This window comes from Rattus norvegicus, chromosome 9 (assembly GCF_021556685.1).
Source record: "Rattus norvegicus strain SHRSP/BbbUtx chromosome 9, alternate assembly SHRSP_T2T, whole genome shotgun sequence".
Taxonomy (NCBI): domain Eukaryota; kingdom Metazoa; phylum Chordata; class Mammalia; order Rodentia; family Muridae; genus Rattus; species Rattus norvegicus.
In genome coordinates, this window is record NC_141542.1 from 120,377,842 (window position 1) to 120,395,791 (window position 17,950).

Genomic DNA, 17,950 nt, shown 5'->3' on the forward strand with positions numbered 1-17,950 from the left:
TGTTACCTCTGACCTTTGAATGGTGCAAATGAACCACTAACAAAATAAGCTACAACGATAAAACAGGCAGAACTTAAAACGTTCTCAAGGAAAGTGCTAAAGGGCGTGGCCTGGCCTCTGAGAAAGCTCAGTTTTAACGTGGAAAGAGGAGAGATAGCCCAGCAGTTAAAAGCGCCGGCTGCTCTTTCAGAGGGACCAGGTGTGGTTCCCAGCGCCTACATGGGACTCATAAATATGTACACGTCCAGTTCCAAAGGGTCCGATGCCCTCTTCTGACCTCCGTGGAACCAGACACACACATGGTGTATGATATAATGCAGGTAAAATATTCATACACCTAAAATGAATAGATATTTTTAAAAGGTCAGCTTTCAGATGAACGTTTATTGCTTTCGTAATTGAGAGGATCAATCAAAGCGGCTTGGTGAGCGGAAACACACTGGCTGCACAGCTTTCAGTGTTCTTGCCTGCCGCACTGCCGAGCCTCCCCCATGGGGCTGGCAAGAATCACAGAGAAGCAGTCTGCTCTGGTGTTTCTGGGACAGTCACCGAGTGGACCGGGGCGTCCAAAGTTGGAGACGTTCTTACCTGCTTAGTGATGTCATAGACTATGACGGCTGCGGCCGAGCCTCGGTAATACATGGGAGCCAGGGAATGGAACTGTTGAAAAGCAATCAGCAGTCTTAGGCCGCAGTGAGCAAACAGATTTTAAGCATTCCTAAGCCACGCATTAAAATTTCATGCTGCATCATCCCCGTGGGAGCTCTGAATCCCCACCACCACCACCACCACCACCTTGGACTTCTCCAGGACTTATTAAATAATAAATTTTGCTCCCCAACTATACAAACGCTTGTGGTTTATGGACTGTGAAATCTCCTCTGGGCCAAAAGCCAGATACAGATTTATTTTCAGGGTTGCTTTCCTCTGTATTTTCTTTCCTCTACTGACCCAGGCCAGTCTCTTTAGAGCTGTGCAGTGGTAAGGAGAAGACGGATTCCTAGGAGAGATCAGAGCTCTAGACCCTTGCAGAGTTACCGAGGAGGAACAGAGAGCCAGCCGGCTGCCAGTCAGGCAAAGCCTTATTGCCTACCAAGGTCAGCTAATGGTGACACATCCAACGGGCCTCAGCCCCCAAGCCAGGAATGTTAAGAACCAGAATCGAGGGGTTGGGGATTTAGCTCAGTGGTAGAGCGCTTGCCTAGCAAGCGTAAGGCCCTGGGTTCAGTCCCCAGCTCCGAAAAAAAGAAAAAAGAAAAAAGAAAAAAAAAAAAAAAAAAAAAGAACCAGAATCACTCATCCTCGAATGAGACGGTTAACCATTCTCTGAATGTATATATTACACGTATATTTTGAAGGAGGACCTACTTCTAATTTGTATTTTTTAATTATTATTATTAAAAGATCTGTTGGGATAGGCCAGCGAGTGAAAAAGAGCTCAACAGAGAGATGGAGAGATGATAAGGGCTCGCTACGAGTCACCAGTAAATGCTTAAACTTACTCAATTAGCAAGAAGAATGAACCGAAATGATGGGGCTCCTAGCAATTCAATAAACGTTAAACGGTCATAGATTCTGTGTTAGAGTCGGGTCTGGAGAGCGGGACACGCTCACCTAGTACATGGGGATGGTATTTAGTGCTTTCTGCAAAGCCACGGGGACGGCAGAGCAGGAACTGGCGGGTGCATCCCCTTTGACCCAGAAGTCTACTTCCAGGAAATATATGCTAGCGTGGCCGCCAGGCCCAGAAAGACATTTCCCTATGTTGTAGTAGAAGTAAAAAAAAAATCAAAGAACGCGAAGGTTCGTCATAGCACATTTGGGTGGGAGGATCATGGGAGGTCATAGGTCACGGGGTCAGAAGAGAGTCTCACGATAGAATTGGAGGATGACATGGAGAGGAAGAAGGTCTCCTGGATGTGAGGATACAGGAAGGAGGAGGTTGTCTGTGAACCAGGAATGAAGCCTTCACAAGACATTAAATAAGGCAGCACCTTGATCTACCTCAGAACCATGACAAAGAAAGGTCTGCTCTTTAAACCACCTGCTCTGGGGCATTTTGTTCTAGCCGAGGCTGACTAAAACGTTATGTGGATAACGGAATGTTCCACAACCCCTAAACTGAAGAGGAATTTTATTTAAAGGAAAGCATCTGTTTGACATACTATAAAGTGAAAAAAATGTCTAAAGGCAACAGAAATGATAGAATTTCTTGTGAAAAAGGCAGACAGCAATGGATGTATAAATACTAGGTCATCCCCAAACATTTAGCAGTAGAAGGCCCAGTAATGTTTACATTTAAAAGACTGCATCATATAAATCGCACAATAATTTTAAGTAAGACGATTTCAGGTTAGAGTAAAAAATCAGGGCCGGTGGGATGGGTGGCTCAGCAGGTTAGCCTACTTGCCACCAAGCCTAAGGACCTGCATTTAATCCCAAGAACCCACATCGTGGAAGGAGAGAACCACATCCTCCAAATAAAAGACATTTCAAAAAATTAATTAAAAATCAGCCATTTTTATTGGGGCATAAAGTAGGGAGAGGGAAGATGAATCCTTCAGTTTCTCTGGCCAGCAACGAAACCACTCATTCTTTCTATTTCCCACTGGGTGCTTCTCGTTGGGATGCTCGGAAGACCTAGAGAGGAGCCAGGATGCCACACACAAGTCTCTCCTCGAAGGAAGACCACTCTGCAGTTTGGTGGCTTTTAAGAAATGGAGTAAGGGAGAGCCAGCCCCTCTCCTCTGCCCGCGAACACTACGCCAGGTCACAGACCTCCCCTACGTCTGCCCTCACTGCTATGCTGCGAGGAGGACTCACGGGCAGCCCACCCTTGGCAATGCACTAGTGCCTCATATGTCAAGACCAGGCAGGATTCTGGTTCTTGGGAGGAAGAAGAAATGTCTGTAACACCAGGCTTTGCTAAAGGTAGAGGATTCATACAAAGCAGCCTTTTAGCCAATCAGATGAGTCCCCCCACCCCTTCTCGTTTTCACAATAGCCTCTGCTAAAGAGTGAGTACCAACCCCACTTCTCAGAAGTCAGACACGTGAGGGAGATTTCCCTTTGGGCTCTGACGCCAAAGCTGCCTCTTGAAGGGCCAATAGCGTGCGGGTCTCGTGAATTATTGAAACCCCTCAGCGTGCAATGCATTACGCCCTCTTCCATCCCCCACAGAGGAATCACTCCGAAATAAATCTGTTGGTGAAGCCACTTAAAGGACTCTATAGCTGGAGACTTAGGGGTTTTAATAAATTAAAAGTTAATGCCTCAGTTCCGAAACTCAATAATGCACTGACCAAAGGGTAATATCTGTGAAGGGCAAAGACATAACTCATTTCTAGCTTACAATATACATCCATTTATTCCAGACAATGAGAACAGAAGTGCACACACTCAGCCACCGACTGGTGTGATATAATTTACTCCCCAAGAGGTCAGAATTAATACCGACAGGAAGATCACAGAAGATTCTTCCGTAATAAAGGTCGCAATTGCAGGAGGTTGGTAAAAGCTTTCTTATTAAAACCTCCTTTGAAAGGCTACTTAGAAATGGACATATCAGACACGAGCCAATCCCAACTCTTCACAGACCACCCAACAAAATACACTTTAAATTTTAGTGCTCAGATAATGCCCAGGTACCATTTAAGAGCATCACAGAAAATTCTGCAAAGTCAACGTGTCTCTTCAAAGAGATGGTTATCTATGTTCTTTGGACATGTGACTAGTTTTGTTTTTGTTTTTTGATTTTGTTTTGCGTGTGTGTGTGTGTGTGTGTGTGTGTCTGTGTCTGTGTCTGTGTGTGTGTGTGTGTGTGTGTGTGTGTGTGTGTATCTATGTCTGAATCCTCCTGGATCTGGACTTAAAGAGGTGGTGGTGAACTGCCCAACATGGGTGCTGGGAACCAAATTCAGGACCTCTGGAAGAGCAATCTCTCCAGCCCTGACTACTTGGTTTTTGTGGTTGTTTACATCGTAAAAGGAATGGCCTTCAGCATGCTGGACTTCCCAGCTTTTGTGGATGAATATGGTAGTAGTCAGCATCCTATTACACTAACAAAGTCTCTGAGGGAGTTTTGGGGGTTCTAGCCTAGTATCAATTGGTCAGATTTAGCCTGTAGTTAAGGAGACATACCATGGCAGGAGCAAGACCACTCACTCCATGAGGGGTAAGAGAACAAGAGACAGAAGTTGCCAGGATATCACGAAATCTCTCCAAGGGCATGACTCCAGTGACATAAAGACAGGCCCCACCCTCTACAGCTCTTCCCACCTTCCAATAGCACCACACTGAGGATGTGACATTTAACACATGGACCTTCAGGATTCAAGTAAAGGACAGTAATGACCTTTCTGAAAAGCAGCTACTCTCTGTTTTTCCTTCTCTTTTGTTCCAACATATTTTTATTGATTATTTGGGAATTTCATATAACCTACCCCAATCATACTCACTTCCTGCCCCTCCCAGGTCCACCCTCCTACCCTTGTGCCCCTGCAAAAGGAATGAAGGAAGGAAGGAAGGAAGGAAGGAAGGAAGGAAGGAAGGAGAGAGAGAGAAAAAAAGACACCAAGTCCTACTTGGGTTGCCTAGATACTCACTGGAGCTCGGTCAGACTCCCAGTCAAAGCCCCTTAAAGAAACCCCAGTCCTTCCCCACCCTCCCGCCAGAAGCCGTGGACTGTGAGGAGCTGCACATAACGGGGTTTTAAGGACTCTCATCATAGCTTCCTGTCTGCACTGCTCCTTTTTGTGGGAGAGTGGAGTGGGGGAAGAGGTCGTCACAGTAGCCTTCACTGTCTCTCATCCTCAGTTATGAATCTGCAGTCACAGACACCACAGCAAATGAAGCTTCCTTACCCACAGCAGCCAGCAGCAGCAGCACCGATCACAGACATCAACATGGCCTCAGGTGGCCACACAGGACACACACATCAACATGATCTCCAGCAGCAACACGGATCATGAAGTCGACGTGGCCCTCAGAGGCAACATGGACCAGGAACGTAATAAGCATGTCCCACACCCCCTGCCGGCTGCAGCACGAATCATGTAGGTCTTCAGAGGAGGCCCAATCCACAAATGAACCATCCTCCATCTAGAGCATCCCAGACATGCTGGGGTTGCTCAGTCAGAGCGACCGTGAGCTCCAGGCTGCTGCACACATTTGCCCCACGACATCCATCTGAGACAATGTAGACGCTAAGGTAACCATCAGAAAATGGAAACCTAGATTTTGGTTTAGACCTACAAGATTCTGGACAATAACTAAACTCAAGGTTTTCAGAAACATCAGAAGGCACAGGAGGTGCTATGGCCCATGGGTGTTTTCTGAACGAATAGCTGTGTGTGTGTGTGTGTGTGTGTGTGTGTGTGTGTGTGTGTGTGTTTTCTTTGGAGGGGTTGTCCTGATACAGTACGTTTGAGGAACACCATGCACACTGCTTCACTGAGGCTAAGTATTACCAGTACATCAGAGGTTGTAAATACTTCTACAGAAAGGAAATCTACTTATCTTGGTTCTAATTCAAAATTTCCTATTATTTTTTAACCTTTTTCTACATAATATTTGTTAGCTATTAGAAGCTATTGTTGTAATAATAACGGAACAATGTTTAGAGAATAAGACTCAGATTCTCTAACACTGAGGCCTGGCCTTGTTTTATCTCGGTTTTCATATTGTATAAAATGGGAGCGGGGGTAAGGATGGTGTTAGAAATGGCAGCTGGAAGCTTTCTGTCTCTGAAACTCACAATGGATTCTGGGTATCATCTGCGATGACTCCTGTAAGAGGTAGAATTGTTGACTGAAAGTACACGGGCACTTTTGAGTATCTGTAGACTGTTCTCTCTCTCTCTCTCTCTCTCTCTCTCTCTCTCTCTCTCTCTCTCTCTCTCTCACACACACACACACACACACACACTGCCCCTTCTTCTCTCCTCCCCCCCTCCATCCCTCCCTCCTCACCACCCCCTGCTTCCTCCCTCCCTCCCTCCTTCTCCCTGTCTCTAATACAGTAAAGTATTATACCAGGAAATCCTCCAAACAAAATTCTTTAATCGCATGTGATGACTTCATAAATTTCACAGTAGCAAAACTGCAGGTCAGGAATGAGCCGTGGAGGGAAAGACACAAAGTTTCCAAACAAACCTGGCTCCAGCTGGGTTCTGCTCCCCAGATGAGAATTAGCCCTGCCAGACATTCTGGCTTCGGGTCCGGATCTTGCAGGACCGATCCTGCAGAGTGATTTTCAGAGAATGATCTGTCCCTGGAGACTCAGAGGCAGCCAGGGACAAAGCCAGTCTGTGGCCAGTTTGCAGAGAGGCCTCAGGTGCCAACTCCCAATTAGAAGCTCCAGCCCTACCCAGGAATGCAGAGCGGCTGCAGCCAAGGCCAGAGTGAGTCAAGGGCAGAAGCCAAAAGGCCCCAAGGCCCCAGAAAACGGTAACAAAGGCCAGCGAGCGATAGAAGAGAATTCTTGCCATTCCCAGCGTGCTCCCCTGGCAGAAGCTGAACGGAAAAACAGTAATGAAGGATCTCTCTGTCCCAGTTTCACACAGACCTTCTCTCTTCCCTGAAAAGAGAGCCTAGTTAATATGCCTGCTCCAACATCCTGACACCTGACAGAATGGAGGGGTGAACAGAGAGAGGGCAGGGAGACGATGGAAGGAACTGTTCACAATGGTTAGCGCCAAAGAATGGCGCCGTCACCCCAGGGATGTTTTAATATTTCTGAGTTAATAGAAGCTGTTTTTAACATGATCCGTGACTTACGCAATAACAAGAAATGTCTTTCTTATTTTTTTCCCTTTAGTAAATATGTCATTAAAGTCAAAAGTGCTTCTTCATCCATGGGGGTCCTGGGGGCCCATGTCTTTAATCCCAGCATTCAGGAGACAGAGGCAGGCAGATCTCTGAGTGTTTGAGGCCAGCTTTGTCTACAGAGTGAGCTGCAGGATAACACAGATTACATTCCCTGTCTCAATAAAAAACAAACCAGGAGAGAGGGGAGAGGGAACAGGGGAAGAGGGGGAGAGAGAGAGAAAAGCTTCCTCTGCTGGATCCAGTGTGGCCGGCCTTCTTCCTGGCAGGCACAACCTAGAAATCCTCTCCAACAGAAAATGTTTCAATATAGATCCAAGTCTCTTCTGACTAAAAGTGGGCACAGTCTACCATTTTGGAGTCTTTTGCTTTTGTTTTTTTCAAGACAGCTTCTCCCTCTATAGCTCTGGCTGCCCTGGAACTTCCTATGTGTCTCTGTCTCCTGGAGTGGCTTCAGAAGATGGTGCCGAATGCCCTAGAACTGGAGTTATAAACTGTGAGCCACCGTTAGGGGTCCTGGGAACCAAACCCAGATCCTCTGGAAGTGTAGCCAGTGCTCTAGTCTGCTGAGCCATCTGTAGTGAAAGACTAGTGTTTCTTTTTTTTTTTTTAATTTTTTTAATTTATTATATGTAAGTACACTGTAGATGTTTTCAGACACACCCAGAAGAGGGCATCAGATCTCATTACAGATGGTTGTGAGCCACCATGTGGTTGCTGGGATTTGAACTCAGGACCTCCGGAAGAGCAGTCAGCACTCTTAACCACTGAGTCATCTCTCCAGCCCAAGACTAGTGTTTCTATGCGACAGTATAGGTGGTATAGCTCAGTGGTGGTGTGCTTATTCTAAGCAGCATCAGGCCCCAGGATCAGTTCTCAGAAATAACAATAACAAGGGGAGGAAGAAGAGAAGGAAGAGGAGGAGTGGGAGGAGGAGGAGCAAGAGGAAGAGGAAGAGCAGGAGGAGGAGGAGGAGGGGGGTACAAACTAGAACTTTCCAAGTGCCGGAATATCAGACACGTATTCGTTCTGCTGCAGAAGTGCATGCTTCCCAAGGTCATGAGCCTCAATTTAGATTCCTGGGTATTGGCAAGCAGAGGAATTTCCTCAAAGTCCACAATGATACCTCATGATAACAGTTGCCTCAAACCTGTTTTTGCTAAAAAGGCCGAGTCCATGCTTGGGCCCATAAGGACAGGGTGGACGCCTGGCACCCTGCCTTTATTTTGCATCTGACTCCTTTACTTTGGATCAAACTCCTGCTTGACTTGGTAGTGTCGAAGCAAAAAACCAGGGCTCTCATCTTAAAGGGAACGACAGTTTCTTCTGTAGCCATTTTGAGTGACCATGGCCTGAGGAACACAGATTTAGGTCGCTCCAAATCCCATGTTCCAGTGTGGGAGCAGTCTTGTTTGGTTTTTAATAATTTTACAGAACAAAGAAAGTCATAAATCAAGACAGGTTTTAAATACGACGTTGGCGGGTACATCGGCGAGTCGGGCGAGGGTGAGAAAAGCTTTCTCTGTAGGCTGGAGATATCATTCGAGCTTTGGGGATGGCGGGAGCTAGTAGTCTGCGGAGCGGCTGGATTTGGAAAGGGTTTCAGTCCTTTAGTCACGGGACCTTCGCTCTGACACAGAGTTGGTCAAGGAACAGCTATTCTGAGGCTTGAACCAGCCCTAAATAAGGCAACTCGTGCCTGGACTTGCTACGTTCCAACCTCCCCACGGCACAGCTGAAATCCTCCTCATCCGCCCGCCCATCAGTCTCCGCAGACAAAGCTTCTTTTCAGGACACATCAGGCATCCTCATCACTAAGGGCCGTCCTGACCACCTGACCGGTTCACTACATCCATCTTCAAGGCTGACGGCTCCAAGACGACGCTGCTCTGACCTTACAGTCGCCGTGGTTCTGAGAAGAGGCACGCACAGAAGGGCGGATCAGGCCCAAACAGGATTACTCATGACTTGCTGCTGCGCTCTGCTGCCCAAGTCACCTTGGAGAGGGCAAATAGAGCTCTTCAAAGACAGCGGTAAAGACTCCCGGGTAGCCTGCAGAACCGGAGCGGACACAAAGACTGGCTACTTTGGCCGTTGTTGCTCGGCTCCCTATGCCTCCTACTGGTTCTTGGAAGGCCTTTGCCGCTCTCTCTCTTATCTGTTCCTCATTATATGGCCACATTCATTCAACCTTCACTTCCTGCCTTTCCTTCCTCCCTCCCTCCCCGTTCCCACTCACCTTCACTTCTTTGTTGCATCTACTGAGATGAGGTCTCACTATGTAGCCCAGGCTGGCCTCTAACTTGTGGCGATCCCCAGTCAGTCTCCTGAGCGCCTGGATTACAGCTGGGCGCCACCTCTCCGCCATTTCTCTACTTTTTACTGTCTGGCTGTTGGTTGTATGAAGATGGTGTAGCAAGCTGAAGCTGTGAGGATAACTGAGCCTGGGGCTTTGCCCTAAAATTCTGGTTCTGCCATCCACCCTGGATCACCGTCCTGTGCTCTCAGACGCAGCTGACACTCAGTGCATTTACAGAATGCGCAGTGTGAGCAACGAGTACCACAGAGAGCGGGATGCGTCTTTCCCTTCTGTTCTTTCTGCCCCTTCTGCCCTGAGTACGCCACCCGGAGATGCCCTTGCAGAGTGGGACAGGAGTCCAACATGAGGCAGAACTGCTCATGGTAAAGAAGGGAGGCAGAAGCCTTCAAAGAGCTTCCAGTCACAGGGATGCACACAGAAGGGTCACAGATGCACACAGAGACATTACAGATATGTCACAGGTACACATACAGGGGTCACAGATGCACATGCAGATGTCACAAATGTGCACACAATTGTCACAGATACACACACACAAGAGTGGTAGATGTCACGGAAGACACATAGATGTCACAGAGGCACACACAGGGTATACTGGCTGGTTTTGTCAGTTTGACAAAAGCTGGAGTTATCACAGAGAAAGGAGCCTCCCTTGAGGAAATGCTTCCATGAGACCCAGCTGTAAGGCATTTTACATTAATTGGTGATCAAGGGTAGGAGGGCCCTTTGTGGGTGGTGCCACCTCTGGGGTAGTCACCCGTTCTATAAGAAAGCAAGCTGGGCAAGTCAGGGGAAGCAAGCCAGTAAATAACATCTGCCCATGGTGTAGTGGCTATTCCTGGTTGTCAACTTAACTAGATCTGGAATGAACTATAATCCAGAACTGGAAGGCTCACCTGGGATTCTGATTTGAGGCTGGGAGATACAAGTTTCTGACCTAGGTCTTGGTATGGAGATCTTGAGGTAAAGGGGCTATGAATCCCAGGAGACTAAGGCAAGGAGATCTCTGAGTTCAAGGTCATCTGGGACAAAGCAAGTACCAGATCCAGGAGTAGTGGTGCACACCTTTAATCTGGACCACACCTTCTGCTGGAGACCTCGGTGAGGACACTGGAAGAAGGAAGATTCTCTCTTTTTTGCCTGCCTTGTGGGACTGAGACACTGCTAGATCCTTGGACTTCGATTCACAGCTGCTGCTGATCATTGTTGGGGAGTTGGACCACAGACTGTAAGTCATCAACAAATTCCCTTACTATATAGAGACTACCCATAAGTTCTGTGACTCTAGAGAACCCTGACTAAGACACATGACCTCTGCATCAGCTCCTGCTTCCTCCCCTGCTTGAGTTCCAGTCCTGACTTCCTTTGGTGATGAACAGCAATGTGGAAGTGTGAGCTGAGTAAACCCTTTCCTCCCCAACTTGCTTCTTGGTCATGATGTTTTGTGCAGGAATAGAAACCCTAAGACACAGGGGCCACAGATGCACACACCGGGGTCACAGTTGTACTCTCAGGGGTTACAACCTACTCCCCACCTCCACTCTTCCGTCAAGGCCTTTGAAACACATCCTTTGAAACACATATCGGACATTGCCTTGAGTTACCACTACCTTTTTCCTGCATATGTTAAGTTAAATGCTCAGGCTTCCCAGCAGGGAAAGACAAACAGGTCTCATCCAAAAGGAGCCCATTCAACGCCTTAAACAGACAAGCAAATGCTTCTTTTGAGTCTTGAATTCAGTTGAGAATCTGGTAAGACAGTGACTCATCCTGTGAGACAGGGCAGCATTTGAGAAGAGGTTTGAGACTTAGGATTTACTGTCAACTTGACACAACCTAGAGAGAACCAGGAAATGGGAACTTCACCTAGGGGTGGCTCAGATCAGACCAATGATTGACGTGAGAAGGCTCAGCTTACTACGGGCAGCACCATCCCTAGGCTGGAGGGCGAGGGCTACCTAAGCAAGCTAACTGAATGTGAGCCGGGCAGCAAGCCAGTACACGCGGCTTTTGCTTCAGTTCCTGCTTGAGTGTCTGCTGCGACTCTCAGTTCAGAAAACAAAGTAGGACAAGGACCATTCTGCCACTCTGTGCCTGAGCCATGTTGGAAGAAACCTGTCGTTTCAGACCAAGGTAATTCCAGAGCCTGAAGAGAGTAGAAGCATCACAGGGCAGGGGGCACAGGGCAACCTGCTGCTGTGCGTGGCTATCAGACAGCCATGGGTGGTCGTTGTGGAGAGGAGACCCTGATGCAGATTTCTTGAGAAACTCAGCGTAAGCAATGAAGGGCACGGTGGGTCAGCAGCTCTGCCCTTGGTTGCTGGGGCCAGACTCGCCTGAGAATAGCCGCAGAGAATGATGGTCCTGAGCCTAACGCCAGCTGACGGTCTAAGCTCTAGCTGTTTGGGGGCTCACTACTGGTGGCCTAAGAACTCTAAAGTTCCAGGAGAATGTTTGACTTCCATAGCTCCATCCTTTAGGCAGGGTGACTAAAGCTGCACGGGGACGGGGACGGGGCATGAAACTGACCCTAGAGCGTAGTCCTCAGTGGATCTGCTTGCCTTCCCAACTCCACAACACACTTGAGACATTAGCCAGCCTAGGTGTACCATCCGGAAGTCTCTGAAGCCTGGGAGGACCTGCCTCACCCACAGGCTGCAAAACCAAGTGCGACCAGCAGAGGCTCCTGGTACACAGAGAAAAAGAGACTGAACAGGAGGAGACTGCCCTGTCAGACACCTGATGCGTCCAGTCAAGGCATAAGCATAAATAAATATAGGTTCTACAGTGGTTGCTGGTAACTGCGTAGCTCACACCTCATTTGGTGCTGGGACAGCAGTTTCCTTCCCCAGTCTTAATAGTCCTGGAGTAGCATCTCAGGGAGATGACCTAGAATGACCCCAGAATAAAATTCAAAAGAACTATTCATAGTGGCTCACAGCTGCGCAAACTGTAATACAAAACCACAAGAAACAGCAACAAAATCAAGGTAAGACAGTGCTTCCAAAAATCCTGAACTCTATATGGAAAAAAAAAGTTACCGAAACGGATGAAATATCAAAGAACTCAATGGCTCAGTGGTTAAAAGCACTGACTGCTCTTCTAGAGGTCCTGAGTTCAAATCCCAGCAACCACACGGTGGCTCACAACCATCTGTAATGACATCTGATGCCCTCTTCTGGTGTGTCTGAAGACAGCTACAGTGTAGTTATATATAATCAATAAATAAATCTTTAAAAAAAAACTGACTTCAACAAGGGTACAAAGAGATAAATGGATTAGAAAAACAAATTCAAGATCTGGATAACCCAGGTGAGAAATTCAACAGCAAAGAATATCTTGGGAGCATGCGCGCGCGCGCGCGCGCGCGCGCACACACACACACACACACACACACACACACAGAGAGAGAGAGAGAGAGAACATGGCCAGTAACCACAGTCCACGGGATCAAACCCAAGAGGGAATATCAGATATACACAACATGGCAGGGAGGGAGATGCCAGTGGGGCAAAAGGCGAGACCCACAGCCTTTCTTGCGCATGCACTACCCACCAACCTTCTCTTACATGGTTCTCTGTCCTCTCTTAATTCCCCCTTTCCTAAATTTGCTTCAAAAAGAGAGTTCGGTTAAGTAATATAAAATGAAAGTATAGGAAACTCAGCCATGAAACCGGAGCAGAATTACCCAAATCTGGGGAAGGTATCTTACTCAAGCACAAGAAGCATTTAGAGCTCCACACGGACTCGGCCAGAGAAGAACCTTCTGTGACGCATTACAGTTGAAAGGCCAAGACTGGGGCTGGGGATTTAGCTCAGTGGTAGAGCGCTTACCTAGGAAGCACAAGGCCTGGGTTTGGTCCCCAGCTCCAAAAAAAAGAACCAAAAAAAAAAAAAAGAAGAAAGGCCAGGACTACAGGAGAAAGAAGCAGTGTTAGAAGGTGCAAGATAAAAAGAAAATTCCGACTCACGAACAACAGAGGGTCCATCAGGACGATGACCTTTCAACCAAGAGACTGAAAGTCAGGGAAGCAGAATAGTGGTTAGCAAGTGCCAGGCCAGAGTGTGGTACCCTCCAAAGTTATCGTTTAAAGTCACTGACAGGTAGAGACGTTTCAAGGCAAGCATAAACCAAGCAGCTGGTGACCGGCAGGCCAGCAATGCAGCAGAGACAGATCAAGTGGGAGAAGAAGACCATTGGGGACAACGAGGGAAGATTCAATTGTATCGGCTCAGCAAACACACAGGCTTCTAATACTCATCAGGGAGGCAGAAAGGAACAAATGGTTCTCAAACCAACTGGGAAATAAACAGAATTATAAGAAAGAAGCTCCCTCTGCGGTGGGCATCCAACTCCACGTATCTGGAACAATAACCCAACTGTCTGGGCACACCTATGAGAGATTTTCCTTAATTAAATAATTTGAAGTGGGAAGACCCACCACTGTTAATCCAGATCTTTTGAGGTGGGAAAACCCACCTTTTGGTGGCAGCCTAGATAAGGAACATAGAAGAAAAGTCTCTTTGCCTGCTTGTTCTTGCCCTCACTGGGAAGCTCGTGCCTTTATGACATTCAAGTCTACATCTCTGGGATATACTTCAGTGTGTACTGGAGGTCAGTAGAGACATCTAGCCTTGTGGAGTGTACAACTACCGGATTATTAGACTTTCTGTAGTTAGACAGCCATTATTGGATTAGCAAGACCACAGCCTGTAAACTGTTTTTTACTTTTTTTTTTTCTTTTTTCTTTTTTTCGGAGCTGGGGACCGAACCCAAGGCCTTGCACTTGCTAGGCAAGCGCTCTACCACTGAGCTAAATCCCCAACCCCCTGTAAACTGTTCTAATAAATCCCATATGCGTGTGTGCACGTGTGTGTGTGTGTGTGTGTGTGTGTGTGTGTGTGTGTGTGTGTGTATCACAAGAGAGTCATGGTTGGGTGAACATGAGTAAATCACAGACACACATATATGAAATCCATTATTCTATACACTAAAAAAAATTAGTGCGCCAGCTAGTAAAGGTGCCGGCCTGTGGTACACCTGTACCCAATACAGGACAAATGAGGTACAATTTTAAGAAAATTAAGTTTAAGAATCCCAAAGACTGATTTTGCGAAGGCTTTAAGTGGAAATGCAAGGGGCTCAGATTAGTCTGAACAATGTCGGAAAAGAACAAAATCGGAAAGCCCGCACTTCTTTGCCACGCTACAGGCGCCGGTGTGAGAGTGAGAATCTAGCTAGGTCAAAGGAAGTTCGCTCAGGGTCCAAAATGAAAGCCTCATGCCTGCGGCCAGCTGCTTTCCAAAGACGGTGCCCAGCGGTTACCTGGACAAAGAGCTGTCTTTCTAAGAAGCCCCACGTTTTGCCAGATGCACAACGTGACGCTGGATCCCTTTCACATAAGATGCATAATGGTCAACTCTACATGGAGCTTAGAAGTGCAGACAACGGCGAAAACCGTAAAAGCCGTGGAAGAAAGCACGGGCAGCCATCTTGGTGATACCTGGGGGGGAGCCACGGCCACGAGCATTGCCAGTAGGAAGCTCAAATGGCAGAGCCACTTTGGGAAACGGCTTGGTGTTTCTTCTGGCTGTCAGCAGAGACGCCATATAACCCACGGCGCTCAAGTAACACCTCCCCCGCCCCACACAGAGACTCGTATATCGTACATAAATGCTCAGGGCACCATTACCCATAATAACCCAAACATCTATCAGTCGATAAACAGATAAGCGGCCCACAGAATAGGCTCTGAGAGTTTGGAGGTGGAGTGCCAACATGGTGCCACAAGGTGGGAGTCCAGTAAAAGATAAACACAGCATTATCGTCCAGCTGCATATGAAAGGCAGGCGCTGATCACTCCTGAGTTCTATGCTTAAACGTGGGTTTAGCTTTACGTTGCTCGCAGATATGATAACGCCTGACAACTCACTCACAGCTTGAGGGAACATTCCCCTCGAGGTGGAAAAAGCATGGGTGACAGAAACAGGGTCAGCCGGCCATATCGCGGTCAGAGGCAAAAGGGGTGGTCGCTGGCGCTTAGCTCACTGTGTGGCTTTGACAGGCCTGGAACTTGGTATGCAGACTAGGCTGGACTTGGATCCCAGGGATCCGCCTGCCTGCCTGCTGAGTGCCGGGAGCAAAGGCAGCGTGTGCCACTACAGACCCCAGGCCCTGGAATGTTGCCATCCATAGGTAGGGCAGGTCTTCTTATCTCTCCATACTCCCCCTCACAGACACACCCAGGGGTGTGTTCCCTGGCTGATTCCAAACTCTGTCAAGCAGACCATTGAGATTAACCACCACAGGACACATCCACAAGACACAGTCGTGACATCTAGGCAAATATCCCTACATCCAGATGCTCAGAGATCTGAAACATTCCCACATTTCATGTAAGGGATACTCAACTCGCAATATTGATATAACGGGCTGTTTGTCGTTCAGCACAAAACAAGAAAAAAAAATACTTACTTGTGCTGCCATGTGGGTAAACTTTGGATAAAAATGGACAATACGCTAAGTGAAAGAAAACAGTCACAGAACAAGAGCAAACCCAGAGGCTGTGTAACTTCATTTGTCTAAAACATCAAGCCAGTCTAGAAATAGGAAGGAACCTCCCTAGGTACCTTAGGGGGAACATGGACTTAGTATGGGTGAGATCCTGGGTTGGATCTCAAAAACCATTAAAAAGAAGATGGCGGAGGAGAGGGGAAATGGGGCGGGGAGGAAGAAGGGGAGGGGAAGGGGGAGGAGGAGGCAGTGAGGGAGGTGACAGGAGGAGGAGGAGAAGAGGAGGAGGTAAACCAGGGCTAGGGAAACTAACATTGAGTATCTAATGTGGTTTCTTTCCATAAAGACAGAAATGTTCTATTAAAAAACAAACAAAGAAAAAACAAAAAACAAAACTAAAAAACTGACTGCAGTAACAGTTACATAATTCTGAATACTACAAGTCCCACGGAATTCGACATCCTAGACAGATGAAATGTGAGGTAGACCTTGATGAAGCTGAGTTTTGGAAAAAGAAGGGAGATGAGTAATATTCTACATACCAACAAGGGACAAAGAAGCAAAGGCAGACACAGGCATGCTCCGTTACTGTGGCTTCTAACTACCGAGACAGCAGCGGGGCTTACCCAGACGGTATGAAAGCGAGTTCCGCCCGTCCCAGGGCGGCTACCCCACTGGGTTCTTTTTCTAGACTATTCCCTGTAGGAGGCAGAGAAAGCCCTGCGTCGAGTGAATGTGTGCCACTCACGTGACCACGTCAATGACCCCACGAGGAACGCCAAAGCCTTCTCCCAGAGTGAGCCGGAAATGGGAAAGCCTTCTCTTCAGTCCCCTGTGTAAATGTTAACAGTCTGCAGAAAGCGTCCACCTTAGCTTCTCCACGGGGCTGAAGACTGCTCCTACCAAGACTAGCTAAGCATGTCTCCTCGACCCACCTGTGCTGGCCCACCTGCGGACCACGAGATCCGCTTCCTTGTCCGTCTGTAGGGCATAACCTTGTCCAGCTAGCAATAACCCTGCCCCCACCCTGTTCAGTTCTAAATAACAAACATACTGTGTTTATGGAGCACCCAGTCAACCCATGTGGGGCTGTTTATTTGTCTATATGTCTGTCTGTCTGTCTGTCTGTCTGTCTGTCTTTTCTTCCTTCCCTCATCACCCCGGTCAGGTCCAAGTCCCTGGAGGCCATGCATGGATGACTGTGGCAGACCCTAACCCAGGAAGTAGTGTCCTCGAAGGGCTAAGGGCAGCCCAATGTTTGTGTGTATGTGTGTGTGTGTGTGTGTGTGTGTATGTGTGTGTGTGTGTGTGAATTAAAGATTTATTTATTTAGTATATATAAGTACACCATAGCTGTCTTCAGACACACCAGGCAAGGGCATCGGCTCTCATTACAGAGGTTGTGAGCCATCGTGTGGTTGCTGGGAATTGAACTCAGGACCTCTGGAAGAGCAGTCAGTGCTCTTAACCACTGAGCCATCTCTCCAGCGCAAGAAGACCCATTTTCTTTTTCTTTTTCTTTTTTCTTTTTTTTTTTGTTCTTTTTTTCAGAGCTGGGGACTGAACCCAGGGCCTTGCGCTTCCTAGGCAAGCACTCTACCACTGAGCTAAATCCCCAACCCCAAGAAGACCCATTTTCAAAACTGAAGTGTAACCATGGTGTGGCTGCTGGTGCCTGCGGTCCTAGCATTTAAAAACAGCTGAGGCAGAAGTCTCACCATGAGTTTGAAGCTGGACTGGCCCAGGGGGGCTACAGAGTGAGACTCTCAAAAAGTGAAAAAGCTGGGGAAGCTGGAACTTGCTGAGAGATGGCTCAGTAGTTAAGAGCACTGGCTGCTCTTAGAGAGGACCTCGGTTCGATTCCCAGCACGCACACTAGGCAATTCACAACCATCTATAATTCCATCTCCGAGGGATATGACTCCCTCACTTGGTCTCTTTGGACACCTATTCCAGCCAGCAGGGACTACACTCATGTGTTCTGGATCCAAGTGTAGTACTGAGCGTTTAGAGAATGGTTCTCAACCAGTGGGCCATGACTCCTGTAAGACAACTGGTAACATCAGATATTTGCATTACGATTCATAACAGTAGCAGAATTACAGTTGTGAAGTAGCCATGAAGACAGTTAGGTTATGGTTGAGGGAATCACCACAACATGAGGAACTGTATAAAGGGTTGCACCTTTCGGGAGGTTGAGAATCACTGGTTTAAAGCAGGGGGATTTTAAAGGCAAAACCCACATCCTGGTATCCCAGTTGACAGCTGCAGGGGAGGCTTTGCACAATCAAG

General features: G+C 47.6%; 1 protein-coding gene across 3 annotated transcripts in view; it reads right to left on the minus strand.

The window, feature by feature from the left end:
• The window catches only part of Rab31 (RAB31, member RAS oncogene family), a 127,824-nt gene that overhangs the window by 46,000 nt on the left and 63,874 nt on the right, over positions 1 to 17,950 (minus strand). For 2 of the 3 annotated variants that reach the window (NM_145094.2, XM_087564730.1), the window contains 1 exon segment: positions 589 to 660. In NM_145094.2, coding sequence (NP_659562.2) covers positions 589 to 660 — 72 coding nt within the window. 3 annotated transcript variants of the gene reach the window in all.